Genomic DNA, 16,140 nt, shown 5'->3' on the forward strand with positions numbered 1-16,140 from the left:
GTATTCAATGCAACACATTCCATATACATTTATTTTTAAATTAAAAAAAAAAAAAGACAGGATGACCTAAAAGGTAAAACTTAGTAATCTATTCCATACACTTGTTAATGTTCTGGTATCGTCTATGACATTTTGTCACTTTCAGTGTGTTCTTCAAGATTCATAGTTCTAAAATTTCAAGCAACACCTTTTGCGTTCTAATATGGTCTCTCTAACTCTGTAAGCAAGCAGTTCTGTGTCACAGACTTGCAGTTCTCTCTCTATTCAATGTTATAACTAAACATGCTGTACAGCTATTGACCAGTCATCTGTCAAATTAAACCAACAAACAAATATATGTTGATATACAAACTTACACGGTGAATTCTAGCAATAAATTTGTAATAGCCTACCTTTCCTGTGTAAACCAAAGATGTGAATAAGACACAAATTTATGTGTTACAGAAAGAAATATAAAAGCACACAAAACAAACACAGATTGCAACAGTTTTCCAGATTCAGAAGAAAACCCAGTAAGGTAAGAATAACATTTCTCAGCAACTATAATTAGAACTACTAAATATAATAAGACTACAGGGGTAATATCAATGAAAAGAACATTCAAATTTAACAACAATAAAAAAGCAGTAATTTCCTAATGTAGAATTTCGCATTATTTTTCCACTTAGAAGTATACCACACTCATGGAAGGCTTTTATTTTCAAATCAATTTGCATGAAAAAGTGTCCAGCTTAAGGTCTACTTACATAATTGTAAACATTTGAGAGAATGAAAACAGTGGAAGGCAGCAACAGATACATAAAAAATACTATTTTTACCTGTGCAACATATGCAGAATCTGAAATAAGAGAGAAGCTGTCCATCTCCCCTCTGCTAATATATGTTTGGAGGAGGATATTTATTTTTCCGTAGTTGTTTTCCACACCTCCAGGAGCAGGAAGTTCACAGAAATCATTCAACAAGGTATCCAGTTCTTCTATTTCTTCTTCTCTTACCTAAAACACAATTATACATTATGAAGAGGCTGGAGGAACTTGATAAAAAAACTTTTATACTAAAATCAAATTTTCCTTATAATATTGTTACATTATTTTTAAATTAAGTCTCTAGTTTTAAGGGGGGGGGGCGCTGGGGGGTGGGAAGAAGCAAAACCACATCTTCCAGAATGTAGCTAATAGGTCATAATTGAAACTATCTTAATAGTGACACAATTAGATTTTATTATTCATCACCATCTATTAAAGTTGTCATTGACATACAAAAATTTGATATGCCACAAAAATTGAATCTTCTGACCCCACCATCCTTCATCTGATGAGATTTCATTTTTTATTTGACCAGAGTAAAACCTCTGTCCATCTGGATTAGGGCAATTTTGAATTAACATTAAATGCATTCATTATAGTTACATAGTTTGCATGTGGCATAATACATTTTTAACTCAAAACTGTGAAGTACTATGATTCATGATATTAAAGTTTTCACTGTTAATAAGATTAAGTCTTAATATGAGTAAAGAAATATTCATATCTATGGTTTGAATAATGCATAACATTTTACATTCTCACTCATGACCCTTACATGGCAAAACCAGCATAAATCTACATATTCTTTGATTTACTGATAGTCTGTTAGTGTAAAACTTATTTAAAGAGGGTAAATGTTTGGTCCCTGCAGGGAACCAGCTGAAACCAATTTTCATTTGGACCTAGCTACCTGACATACAAAAGACTTTAAGACAGTTGGGTTAAAAGCCCAAACTATCCAGCCACCTATAGAAAAGAAAAAGATGAAGGACATATGTCCTTCAGTCACAGATGGCTCCAGTGTCAGGGGAATATTATGCTCTACTTACACCAGCAATTTTGGTAAGTTTTTCTGGTCTTGCATAGCACAGTACAGGTAAAGGACAGATTGACAATTCAGCTACTACTGACCTACCTATCTCAAGATACAGAATTTTAAAAGGTATTATGGAGACATGTTTCTTATTAGCAAAAGTCACAATTCATATCACAAAGAGGGATAAATTCTGAGTTACTCTTGTGCAAATCAGTTTAACGCTCAGAGCTCCACAGCTAGTGAATCACAATAAACTGGAAATGATGTTGCACTGATGCCATACCATACCAATCTGAGAAAGCAAGCTGGAAAAACTATGTTTTAGTCAAGAAGCATCACTACTGACTTTACTACAAATATAGAAACATATCACATCATATTTTCCATATGTTTTCCTTTTAAACATTCAATTATGCTAAATTTAGATCCAGAAAAGTAATATCACAATCATGAAAAAAAAACAACTATCTTTGAAAATGTTGCATGTATCACTGTGAAACCTCACTGCTTATTATCTTCTGTAATACAAGAGATTACAAAATAAAATTTCTCCATTAGATAAAGAGATGGCAATGCTCAGACAACATGTGTAAATATGTAGATGGTGAGAGATTTACACTGCCAATTCACAGAGCCAGGTGAATGAGAGCCAACTCTGATCTGAAAGTTGTATAATTGTGCTAAAATGGCAATGAGCCCAAGATAATAAACCCTGTGGAGTCTGGCTTGCACCTCTATGAGATGCAAGCATGGGCAAACAAGTTCATGCCAGCTTGCAATGTATTGTATTGTATCCTATCCTATCCACGGAGGAGGCAGAAAGGGAGGGTGGAAATGAACTGAATGTGATAGTACAGTAATGTTATAGCCTGCACAACAGAATCTGTTAAAACAACTTTCCAGATTTCAATGTTGAAAATAATTTATCAGAATTCATCATTCTGATAATCTAATATTATCCTCTGCACGAAGTATATCAGAGTTAAATTCAGTGAGTCCTGCCTCATTTCTGATACAGCAAATTGCTCTAATATTGATTTAGACTTCAAACAGAAAAACTATCTCATCCTTGGGTTCACCATTCCAATGGACACTTATCTTCACCTGTTAATAATTGAGAAGCTGAAAAGTTCTTAAAAGCATTTAAAAGGAATTCTCAAAGATCCATAACTAGTTATTAAATGTGCACTACAGTTCATGCTGAACTACATATAAATTTGAATGAGAGCATATATAGTTCTTGGCAATCATTCCTACCTAGAAAATATGTTTTATCTTAAAAAAACAAGACTTTACTATTTAATGAAACTTCAGTCTATAGAATAGGCACTTACTATTTATGGAGTGAGTACTACAGAAGTGTCTAGTTCTAAGACACATACTTTGTATTAAATGATACAACTTTACCTTTATCTGTTCGAATTCTTCGGCTTTTGACACTATAGCAAGAATGTCACCTTCTGTTTTATGAGCATCAAACAATTCATTGAAAGTCTATTAAAATAAAATTAATTGATTTATTACTGACAAAAAAAGTATATATAACACAAAAGAAAGAAACATTAACCAAGATTTTTAAAGGCATTTGAGTTTAAAAGGTAAATAAGATGGATGACCAGAGTGATACAATTTAAACAGGAACAATTTCCAGAATGACTTCTTGCTACTGTCAGAAAATTAGTCACATCTAAACTCAGGAATGCAAAATTGAGAGACATGCAATCTATGGCCATTAAAAAAAAAAGAAAGAAAAAAAAAGTATAGGATATATTTGAGACATATCTGTGTGACTAATTATACATAGTGATAGTAAACAGTCAAAAATGGTTAATGCTCTGATTTTTCAGCATTTATGCAAGAAAAAATATCCATTTGTTACAAAGAAAAGGTTTTAAGATGAAATGTGTACTTTAAACCAAGCTTACAATACTACACAGTTTTGTACAAATGCATCTTCCTTACCAATTTACAACACAGTATAATTATGGTAGCAAAATTTGTTTAAGGTTGCACATGGCAACCTGATAAGATTTTCATTCAGGAAAAACCTTTTCATTACCAGCCTCTACAGTTGAATGTGCTATCATGTACCAATGGTTGCACATACTGTTGGTATCAAAATGTTTCTTACAATTCACCTAAAAGTAGGCAGAGATTATAGAAATTTCATATCAACTCCAATTTTTCAATGTTGCTTTTTAATTAATTTCTGTCTTTTTGTCTCTATTCTCTCTCTCTTCCTCCCTCTCTCTCCATTTTGGTAAACATGATCTGAAAATATATTTAAGAAATCAACTACATATTCTGTGATATCTTACAACTGGTATAGGTTCACAAATAAGGTAAAAAACCCACAGAAATAGAACAACATATTTTACCTCTATAGTATTGTATTTAATATAGTAGTGGCTGGCAGTTCTGCCTAAATCTGTTGAAGAAAAAAAGCCAGTTCTTTCTTCAAAGCGAATCATGCGGGCTTTGTCCAGTTTTCTGCCGACTTCAATTACCAGTTGTTCTCTGTGCTTTTCTAGACCTGGATCCATCTAGATGCCAAACACACACACAGTTATTTGTTAAAAGGAAAAAAAAAAGTGTAAGTGTTAAATGAATGATTTTATTGAAACAACTCAGTACTAAAAAGCCAGAAATCAAATAAAAGTTAGGTGCAATTATTAAGTCAAGATTTTCTCGAGTTCTCACTAATTACAGCTACATTCATGTTACTGACCAAAACCTGACTGTAGAGGACAGAGAAGGCAGAATAGTATTTCTTTTACGATGCTTTGAGGCTATCAATATGTTGTAGACTGATAATATTGCTAATGAAACTGGTGTGATTATGAAATAAATATACAATTAAGCCTTTGAAAGAAATTTTATTGGAAACATATTCTTTGTGAAATTATCATTACAGTATCATTTCACAAAAGCATGCAATCTTATGGTATCACTTCTTCATGAAAATATTTTGGCTGATGCTATACCCTGCCTGGGTATCTGACATGAGAGTGGCTTTGATTGTATCACAAACACAATAAGCTTCACATTGGATTGCTGAAATGTTTACTAACAAAAAAGCTCTAATGTCTCCAAAAGCTTTGAGAATGCTGTCCTCAGCACCATTTCTATTCATATCAAAGTTCAGGAACTTAGACATTTTGTCGAAGTAATAACATACATTATCTCAGTAGTACATACAAGATGGGGCAAAACTCCCATCTGAATGGGTCTGTTGTGTAACTGGGTGTTTCCAAATCATGCACCTGGGGTAGCCTGACTGACTGGGATGGGTGAAAATGGATTAATAGTCATGTTAACCTTCTGGTATATATGCACCTGAGATATGGCTCTAATTACACCGGCAATGATAAGTCACCAAATTTGAAAAGACTGAAACTGTTCTAGCATACAGGCAGCATTCTTGTTTCTGGGCTTGTACAGCTCAGATTCCTACAGAGAAGTCATATCAACCCTCTTGGTAAACCTGCACCAGAGATACATGACCAAGACTGCAAAGAGGACCAAGCTCAAAGAATTGCTATGCCTTGGTTTGTTCTCATTTTCTCTGGAACAATATTCAGTTTCACCTTTTTGCCGAAGTGGTTCATCTGGTGGCTGGTGAAGCTGCAAACGCATACAGTCATTTCCCCAAAACAGCTGCAAGACTAGTTCCTAATATTCCCTGTCTTTGCCATTTGCTCCGAAGCTGTTTCTCCTTAGTTATGGCTTGCCTTAGTTTCAAGTCAAAAGATAAGATGACAAAAGTCTAGAGTGCTTTTCTCAATAGTAAGTTATGCATTGAGGTCAGATTTCAGAGCAGAGGTGGTCAAAAAAAAAAAAAAAGTGATCAGGATGCCAGATGTTTAACATTTCATAAAACTAAAGAGGAAAAAAAAAATCAAAACACTTCCCTACTCCTGCCCTCCTTTGGCAGCCCAAATTACCTGCCAATCTTTTGCCTTACATACAAAAAACCCTAAAGCTGTAATAGTAGACTAATATTTTTTTCACAAATACAAAGGTTTTAACTTTAAAGGAAAGGTCACCAACTTGAAAAGGCCGTGAAACAATATTCCAGTTCAGAGAATCCATGGGTAGTACTCTTCTTGTTGAACTAGCCTAATTAGAAATCCCCCAGAGTAAAAGATCCAGCCTAGAACAGCTCTAAGCCGTACTCTTAGAAACAACCCTTGATGTGTCCACTGCAAGAAACTGAGCAGGTCTGGAGTACTAAAACAGAAATGTAGGGCTTATGGGGACAAAAAGCTCTGCTTAACTGTGGAAACAACAAAAAGTGCAACCAAAAAATACAGGAGAAAACAGAAAAAGGAGTTAGTTTAAAACAGCTCCCACCTTTTGTTTGGAACCCTAAACGAAAGAGCAAATGCCTGAAATTCATACCAAAGGCTTCCCTGATCTGACACTCACATTTGCTCCACTCTTTCCTCCCACTCTTCATTTCTTCTTGCCTCTCACCATAAGTTTTGCCCATTTTCCTATCTCAGTAAAAGGCATTATCGGCACTTCTGGCAAACTATATAAAAAGTTGCTAATCAAAGCAACGGGGCTGGAGTAGCCTGTGACTGGGCAAGGGCCAGAATCTGTTTCATGGGGAATGAATGGTACCACCCTGGAGAGAACACGCAGGGCACATAACGTGTTGGTGCACAGTGGGTGCACACTTGCCCCTCTCTCCCTGTGCAGGACAACACCCCCGGTTGTGTGGACAGACTGGACCTTTCCTGTCCTGAAGGAATCCTTGGATGTGGTGAGTGCTGCCTGGCTTCCTCACCCTGCAGAAGGGGAAAGGAGGACGGGTTTGCATTTTCTTAGCGCCACTGTAGAGCTGAGAAGAGCGTGACGCATGGCAGCTATGCAGATGTATGTGTTCTGAATGGGTACCACTGGCTGTCAGCCAAAACAAAGACAGAAATTGGCATACTGCAAGGTTACTAAGAAACAATAATATGCCAATTATGAAAACTGAATACCTGTAACTAGAACAGGAGGAACACAATGACCTACGTGAACAAATCTATGGTTATGCCCACAGCAAGCACTATACCACCCATATACTTTCTGCCTACAAAACATTAATAGCTTTGAAGTTCGAAACTGTTTTTGTAGAAAATGAGGGGACTGGCATTGGGTTTGCTCCTACGTGACTGAATAACACTTCAAATTGATGTAATTTGTTGTTGCCTTAACACAAAAATAGGAATATCTATTATTAGCACATCAAATCAGAAGGATAGAGAGGAGGTCAGTGGCAGGAAAAGCCAAGTGCTGTCCATCTCCACTTTCTCAGCAGCTGAATAAAAATGCACAAGCAAGGGAAGGGGGAAACAACTCCTATTAATTATTTTTTAAGTTTATAGAAAATATTTCTGCTAATGCTTTATTACTTTTTTCACCAGGTACTGTATCACCATGGTTGCATTTCTTTTTAACTAAAATTAGTCAATAACATTGGAGAAAAATACCTGGTTAAAAAAACGGGAAGAATTTATAGGAATGGGATAACAACATTCTTTTCACTAACAAAGCAACTTTTTTCTTTTCATTTATCTATTACTTTGTGACTTTGGATAGTGTTAAATTAACATATAGCAATGTACTATATTGCTTTTTTGTAAAAAACAGATTTGAGATGACCAGAGAAGGCCTAAAGGTGCATACAGAAGCTTGCTTAAACCACAGACTACCTACTTCCACTCTAACTTCTGCTATCAGCCACAAAAACTATCTGAAAAATCTCTTAATATATATCTACACATGTCACAATGACTGAAACAGCAGTTGCTCACAATATCATGATAAATCACAAAAGTCACAAAACAGATTCAGGACATGTGAAATAAACTGCAGTTACTATGTACTTGTGAGTTTCATCTGCACTACACTCAAATTACCTGTGTCCAAACTATGATAACATTAAATGCTTTTAACCAGCTATACAGGAGAAAAAAAAAAAGGCAACAATATTTAGATAATCTATAAACTATGAAAGTTCCTAAAAATTACAGAGAATCAACTGAACTTGAAAAAAAAAGTATGTAACTGTGTTCTGATTTATATTAATGCATAGAACACTTCTAAATAAACAAGTAAAAAATGAAAATAAATCAATAACAAATCTTACAATTACTAAATCACAAGAAAAAAACAACAAAAAATATAATTGATAAGATGTCATGGGATGAAATATTCTGGAACAGAATATGACTAAAAAAAAAGCAACTGACTCAAGAACACTTTATTTTATCATTTATATTTAGCCTACAATACTGAAACAGTGACAGTAGGCCAACTTAACAGAAACTATCTGATAAAAATGAATGTCATCCTCTGAAGCACAGCTTGACCAGCTAAAATATATTTTATGTGAACAGAAGGGACCTCTTAATTTAGTGGTAAAAGTACTCTGCTGCAAAAAATATCTTTCTTTTTCTAAACACTTTAAAAGAATTGCTGATGTCAGGTAAGTAGAAATAGCAAATATTTATCCTCACATCAGGGAAGGATTACAGACCCTGAACAGGTTACAGATTTTTTTAAAATGCATTTTATACCTGATAAGCTTTGTGACTGATGCCATATACTAATGGATTTGCTCTCATCCGTACATAAAGATAAGTGTAACTTATCCACTTTACTGCTTCTTCCACATTAGTTACTGTTCCAAGAGCAATCTGAAAATAGGAAAAGAGACAAAATTAAATGTATATACTACAGCTGAATGTAAATATTTGGCTGAAAACATACTGAATTCAGTGCATTAGCATTAAAGATAGTGTCAGTACATTTCCAACATAAATTATATTAAAATAAGCATAGAACAATATCTTGAACCACTTATACATCTGCATCTTATGAACATCTGATAACGGTAGATAGTAGCCCACATGATCTTTTCTACTGCTTAAGATATTTATAATTAAAAGAGAATACTGAGCTAGATTATTACAGAAAAATATCGTAATTCTTGAGTGAATATGATCAGGGTAATTTAAAGAAGAACACCTTAAAAAAAAAAACTACAGTTAAAAGATTAACTTTCATACAAATGTAAACACACTTTCTGGTCCTAACCCAAATCATACTGACAGTCTTTAGGATTTTCTTCATCATACCCCTGTATTCGGCCATCTGTTTATATACAGTTCTTAAAAAAAGTCTGCTCCTTTTGTATCTGGCAAGTCAAACATACAGATACCTGCTACTTTTTTTTTTGTTATATCAAAACATAAAAAAATTGAATAGGTAATACACACATAAATATATTTCTGTATTTTTCAAGGCCAAATCAGGTATACAAGACAGTTTTTTATTCAGTAACTTCTTTTGATAATTCTGTAGTTGTTTTATCATCAAATTACTTACTACACACATTTTTACATGACAACTTTAGCTCTATTTTCTGTTAGTTACATTAACGATAAGCAATTTACTGCTTATTCCAGTTCACCTGATTTTAGCAGGAGAATTTAATATTTATTGTATGCTCCATTAACAAATTTTTTGGTTGTGGCTGATTCCATAAAACGTGAAAAATCTCTCCTGCTGAAATTTTGTGATCCATTATTATATATATTTTTAACTGTTATTTTTGTTTTGTTGATGTTTGGATTTCATGTAAACACTCCTCTTGACTTGGAAAACTAAAGAACTCCATGCAACTGTAAGTGATTTCATACGCATGTTCAGATCCAAACATCTAGACCTCAATAATAATATAGATACTTTTTAAAATAATGCAACTACTTACTATTCAAAAATAGTAATGAAAGCTCAGGTACAATAACTTAAAACCTTGTTGATTTCAATGACTTGGGAGTCAGTGAAAGCTTGTCTCACACATTTCTGAAGTGTTGTTTTGTTCAACACCATAAGAGGTCAGGGGAAGACCCATTCTGTTGTTTTTCTAATTAGATAGCTACATAATGCATTGAAGTAACTAAAAAAGACATTATTAAACATCTAGCTTTTCATAGACTACTATAGGGAAAACATCTAATATAGCCCGCACATTATTAGTCAGATTGCTACCCAGGTTAATTTCAGCATTTGATTTCTTTCCATGATTCAAATATCTTTCAGTGCGTAACTTGAAATAGCGTAACAACATTGTACAATAGTAACAGTTTCTGTCAAACAACTGCTTTCACAAACAAGAAAAGATAAAATATTCATTACAGAAGATGGGGAAGCCTGACAATTCAAAAAAAATATTTTCCCTCATTTCTTCAAATATCTCATTTTATTATTTACAAATTAACTATTTACACAGTTAAAAGTAAAAACAAGAAAAAAATATGATTAAAAAATGCAGTTGGGTTTCAGATATGGCACTGAAATATAATACTGCACTTTTCTTCCTCCCCCAACTTCAAAAAACAGTTACTGAATACTATGTTGAGAGGAAAAAAATAATCTACTTATAAATATTTGCTGCCATCTAGCGTTCAAGTAAAGCTTCTGTGGATTATTTGAAAATGTGTACCTTTGTTAAAACTGTGTGACAGGGAAGTAATCTCAACGTAAACACACACAAGTAACTTCGATATAAATGATTTACAAAATTAGGAGACCTCTTAAGTTCTAAGATATTTAGTATTTGTAAAATCAATAAATGGATAAGTTGATTCTCTGTTAAAGAAAAGAAAAAAGTTCTTAATTTTTCAATGTTGCCTAAACCATACAATAGGTATGAAGTTATATACAAAACAATCAATGAACAGAAATACTTTCCACTTTGAATTTGTATGGTTGGATTGCACTAGTTATCACAAAACTTTGATTGCAAACGGTTGTCACGGATGAGGTTGCTGGTCTCATGCAGGTCAGGACAGTTCCCAGGGCCCTGGACACCCAGGGAACAAAATTTCTGCTCCCCTAAGCCTACATTTTGCATCACACTCGGATTAGCTATTTAGTCACCCAACTCCTGAGTACTATTTTTGGAAAGGCTTTGAAAGAATCCTGTGTCTCTTCTGATAACCACAATAGCTGCCCACTCTATTACCTTCAGATTGCATCAAGACAGATAGACTTTAACTTGAGGAACACAAAAAATAGATTAGGAGGTTTGGTCCAACCTAAACAAGACACCACCTTATCTTCCTGGCTTCATAAGAAAATCGTAAATAAATGTAAGGAAGGGCACATCCCCTGTGGAAGGTACTGTCCAGCATTGCAAATCCTCTCCTGTTTCTAGCTCTTCAGGGAAAGGCGAGTCCCAGAAACAAGCTGGGGTCCAGCTGTGGATGTCAGGGAGGGCTTTATCAGGTGGAAACAATTAGGGAAGGAATGGTGACCTGCACTGTATGAGCTATTGATGATAGTTCCCAGATAAGTTAAAGTTTATGGTCTAATTAAACCACATCCCCTGCATCTTATCTTTCTTCCTGTATTTCCAAAAAAATACAGCTGTAGGTATTTTCTGTTTGCCAGCTGGTCAACTGACCCAGGACTCTCTCCTCTCAACTAAGCACCCTAACCACTTTTTTTTTCCTTCCATTATGCCTAGTGCCATAACACTGGTGGAAAAGGAAGAAGGTATCTCCATGCCTACACTGAGAATCACTGACCCTTTACTCCTCTTCTGATCATTTGTAGAAGAAAAAACAAACAACACAGACACACAAAAAAGAAAAACACAAACCATAACCCCAAACAAATCCACAGGAAAGAATTCTCAGTGGATAGAGATGCTGAAGTACATGTTCAAAGTCTTAACTTTGGTGTCAACTCAATGAAGTTAGGTGTACTTCATCTTTTCCCACTACCTCAGAGTAGTTTCGTAGGAATAAATATAACGGTCCTTTGAGGTCAGCATTCTGTCTCTGAGATTGCCCTTCATCATCTGCTGTTAGCTAATATGAAGCAAGCACCATATAAATTTCCCTCGAATTCTTAAACTACTGCATTTCAAGGTCTTCACTTAAAGTGCATTTAATAGCTTTCAATGGATTTTTAGTCAATGTTTGTATAGTTTTTGAACTACACTACCTTTTACACAACTTCCTGCCGCAAGGAGTTACATGGCCTAACTGCCCCATTGGCATCCTTTTGCATTTTCTGAACCCGTCATCTCAGCAATATTTCCTGGTTCTTGTCCCAGGAAAAGTCCAATCAAAAAGTACAAAACTCCATCACATCATATCCCATTTGTTTCTGTTCTTGTCTGAACTGTGGAGGTATGACTTTGTTATTTTTCCACATAAGCTATCTATTCCTTTGTCCAACACTTCTATGAAAATGTCCTGCTTTTACAGAATTAATTTTGAAAGGGGAATTTTAAAAAAAATATATGTTTTTCCCCAGCATTACCCAAATTTTCTTTCCTGCACCATATAAGCAGGTACACAATTCAAAGCTCTAGATTCCACTTTGCGATTATGTGGCTAGGATTACATATTGCATTACACCAGATAGCTGAACCATTGCCTCATTCTTAGCTGCTACCCATTTCTGGCAAGAGACCTGATCTACATAAAAAAGCAACTTCATATGCTTTGGAAAGAATGGAGCCTTTCCATATTTCCAACTGCTGCCTTCATTTTACTAGTTCTTCTTTCAGCTATTGATCTGCCTATAATAAATTAAGAATTTAAAGAATTCAGCAGTGCTTCCGGCCTTTATTTGGTTTCTCTTTACAATTACAGCATGAGCATTTGGTGTATTTGGATTTCCTGAATAGTTTATAACAAAAACCGACTTCTTCCTAACTGTGTCATATTTTTTATACCAGTGCAGATTTGCTGGTGCTAATAAAAGACGCTATTATGGCAAAGATGCCAGTGGACATCAGCTTACATTTCTGTAACGAATCTGTCAACAACATAAAATTAATCTCCATATAGTGCTATTGTTACTGACAAATGGACAGCGTCTATAAAATATGACCCAAACTAATGTGCTTCCTGTGACTACCTACTGATCAATATGATGGCATATGTTTTAAAACGTATTTACTTTTTCAGAATGCTGCACACTAGGGAATAGTCATCTCCAGCTAAATCAGAATGATTTCCAAAACACCTGTCCTTCTCAGGGAATTGCAATAATTTGGATCAAATCATCATATATATAAGTTTAATCTGATACTGAATAAAAATAAATGAAGTTACTTTCAAAACAAACAAGCAAACAGAAAAACCCCTAACATAAAAAGTCATTGTATCACTCATATCAAACAACAAAACAAAGTTTCATGCACTTTTTACCCTAATGCTTTTCGGCATTTTCCATTGCTATTTTTACTGACAACCATTTACCACAGTGATCAACAAAATTCCACCTGCATCTTTACCTGCTTTAAACTGTACTGCAGCCACAGGATCTACACTAATTCAAAGCCATGAGTACACTACTGTTTTCAGATAACACTACCATTGCATAAAATCTGAAAACAAACAGTTGATCTTTAAAGAAGTACAGAATATATATATATTTTTTTCCTCCTCACAACTGTGGCTTGGACAATAATAAAATAATCATCTATATTATTTTATTCTGGCATCTAACCATAACAGTTTATTTTGGATCAGTTTGATATATTTATGTGTTTACATTTCATACAGGAGTATTTGTTATTCCTGAAACTCAAAATTTAATTTTCTGTCTATACTAGTTAGTCAGTTTTATACACTTTTCTCCAAAATCCCAAAATCCTGTGGTAGAACTGCTGTAGTTGTAAGTACTTTTTATTATATTGCACACCATATATTTTCTATGTATCTTTGGATAAATTTAGATGGATACTCACTATGAAACTATTTTTTCCTTCTTCACTTCTACTATTTTGACAGGACAGAAGGATTGACTTTTTAAGGCTACAGCTTCAATGTAACCAAATTATTTCTGCAGTGTGTACTAGCAATATTTTTCAGAGTAATACTACATTTGATGGATGGACCATTTGGTGGATAAGGAATTGGGTGGATGGTAGCACTGAAAGAGTTGTGCTCAATGGCTCAACGTCCAGGTGGAGACCAGTGATGAGTGGTCTGGGTCCCACGGGCAGGAATTGGGACTGTTATTTAACATCTGTGTCAGTGACATGGACAGTGGGATTGAGTGCAGCCTTAGCAAGTCTGCAGATGACACTAAGCTGTGTGGTGCGGTTGGCATTCTGGAGGGAAGGGATGCCATCAAGAGGGACCTGGACAGGCTTGAGGGGTGGGCATTTGCAAACCTCATGAGGTTCAACAAGGCCAAGTGCAAGGTCCTGCACCTTGGTCAGGGCAATCCCAAGCACAAATACAGGCTGGGTGGAAAATGGTCTGAGAGCAGCCTTGATGAGAAGGACCTGGGGGGTGTTGGTTGATGAAAAACTCAACATGAGCTAGCAACGTGCTCTTGCAGCCCAGAAAGCCAACCACAAACATCCTGAGCTGCATCAAAAGAAGTGTGGTCAGCAGGTCAAGGGAGGTGATTCTCCCCCTCTACTCTGCTCTTGTGACACCCCACATGGAGTACTGTGTTCAACTCTGGGGTCCCCAACATAGGAAGGACACAGACCTGTTACAGTGTGTCCAGATGGCCATGAGGATGATCAAAGGACACGTGAAGAGAGGTTCAGAGAGCTGGGGTTCATTCTGGAGAAGAAGGCTTTGGGGACACCTTATAGTGGCCTTCCAATACTTAAAGAGTGCCCACAAGAAAGATGGGGAGGGATTCTTTGTCAGGGATTGTAGTGACGTACATTACAAGGAGTAATGGTTTTAAACTAAAAGAGGGTAGATTAGATAAAAGGAGGAAATTCTTCACTATGAGGGTGGTGAGGCACTGGAACTAGTTCCTCCCAGGATGTGTTCAAGATCAGGTTAGATGGGGCACTGAATAACCTGGTCCGGTGGCAGGTATCCCTGCCCATGGCAAGGGGGTTGGAACTGGATGGGCTTTAAGGTCCTTTCCAGCCCAGACCATTCTATGATTTAATTTTTTTTTTCTTCTGCATAGAAAGTTCAATGAATGTAAATTCACTTGCACTCTAAGAAAAAAACAAAACAACAACAACAACAACAAACACAAACAAAAAAACCACAACAACTTCCCTTAAGCTGCCATACAACAGTCCCTTGTGATTTCTGGAATGGCCGGAAAACTTGTGCGTTTTGGAACTACAGCTCAAATTAGAGGACCAACATGCTGCCCGTTAAAACCACCCTCCCTTCTTCCCTCTCCAGAATATCATATGCTGGAAATGAATAGCTAATATCTTATACTGTCTTAATGAAGCATTATCAGCTGGGAGGAAAGAAAGAGTACTGAAACTCATGTTTCAAGTCAAATCTTCTTTTCCTCAAATGCAATCAGATAATATAAACACCATCTTCACCACATCAGAAAGCAGACTTCTTTTACCTCCACTACTCCTAAAAGGAGGGCTGTTCCAGATCACAGGGTGATTCACTCTTCTTCCAATATTGGCCAAAATTATCTTTTTTCTTTCTTGTAGCTCTAGTTCCCAGCTAGTGAGAGAGCTTTTGTACTTCCTTGGAAGCTTTCTTTTGCTAAACTAAACAGGCAGGATGTTTTAGAGTATGTCAATACAGTCTTTTCTGCGTGCACACACACACACACACACACACACAGCAAACAAACAAACAAAAAACCCTTAGCTTTTCTGCTGGAGCTCTGTGGAAGGAATACAAGAGATTCCTTACATATTTCAGCTAGGCACATTAGCACATCCACATAGCTTCTAGACAATTTGGAACAACACGCAACATGCCTGAAAAAACAGCAGTGTACAGCTATGCCATTTGTTTTTTACTATAAGTCAATCATAGAGATCTACACTGACCCACTTCTCAAAAGGTGCTTATTGCAACTTGTTTTTGTAATTCTACACTGACCTGACAGGTGGGAGGACTAGAGTTCCACCATTAAAATAAAAAATAAAGTAAAATAAAATAAAAACCAGAAAATAAATTCTTTCTTGAGAAGGAAAGAATATTCAGCTCTTTCTTCCTTCATCAGAAAGTATGTGAAGTCCACTGAAAAGCTCTTTTCGCTACTTATGTTACGTATTTGTCCTCTGTTTAGAAGTCCGTTTCACTATGAATACCTTCAAGATGGACATGCAAGATATGATTCAAACACAAATGGAAATATTTCATCTATATAACAAGGATCTTGCACCATACACAATGCAGTTAAGAGATTTCCCAGAAAAAAAGGACTTGTCAAAGTGATCGCATTTTTTTCAACTCTGATATCCAGAGGTGCAATACTTTTGACTTTTGAAGTCCAGATACTGCACACCTTACTGAATTGTACAGACTATCA

The 16,140-nt window shown here is 35.6% G+C and overlaps 1 protein-coding gene across 5 annotated transcripts in view; it reads right to left on the bottom strand.

Moving 5' to 3' along the window:
- Window positions 1-16,140, bottom strand: part of ASCC3 (activating signal cointegrator 1 complex subunit 3) — a 282,651-nt gene that overhangs the window by 84,997 nt on the left and 181,514 nt on the right. For all 5 annotated transcript variants that reach the window (XM_083831844.1, XM_083831841.1, XM_083831842.1 and 2 more), the window contains exons 17-20: window positions 8,415-8,534; window positions 4,221-4,385; window positions 3,250-3,336; window positions 819-995 (exon numbers count right to left, since the gene is read on the bottom strand). In XM_083831844.1, coding sequence (XP_083687970.1) covers window positions 819-995; window positions 3,250-3,336; window positions 4,221-4,385; window positions 8,415-8,534 — 549 coding nt within the window. The remainder of the gene's footprint in view (window positions 1-818; window positions 996-3,249; window positions 3,337-4,220; window positions 4,386-8,414; window positions 8,535-16,140) is intronic.

This window comes from Anser anser (assembly GCF_964211835.1).
Source record: "Anser anser genome assembly, chromosome: 3".
Taxonomy (NCBI): Eukaryota; Metazoa; Chordata; class Aves; order Anseriformes; family Anatidae; genus Anser; species Anser anser.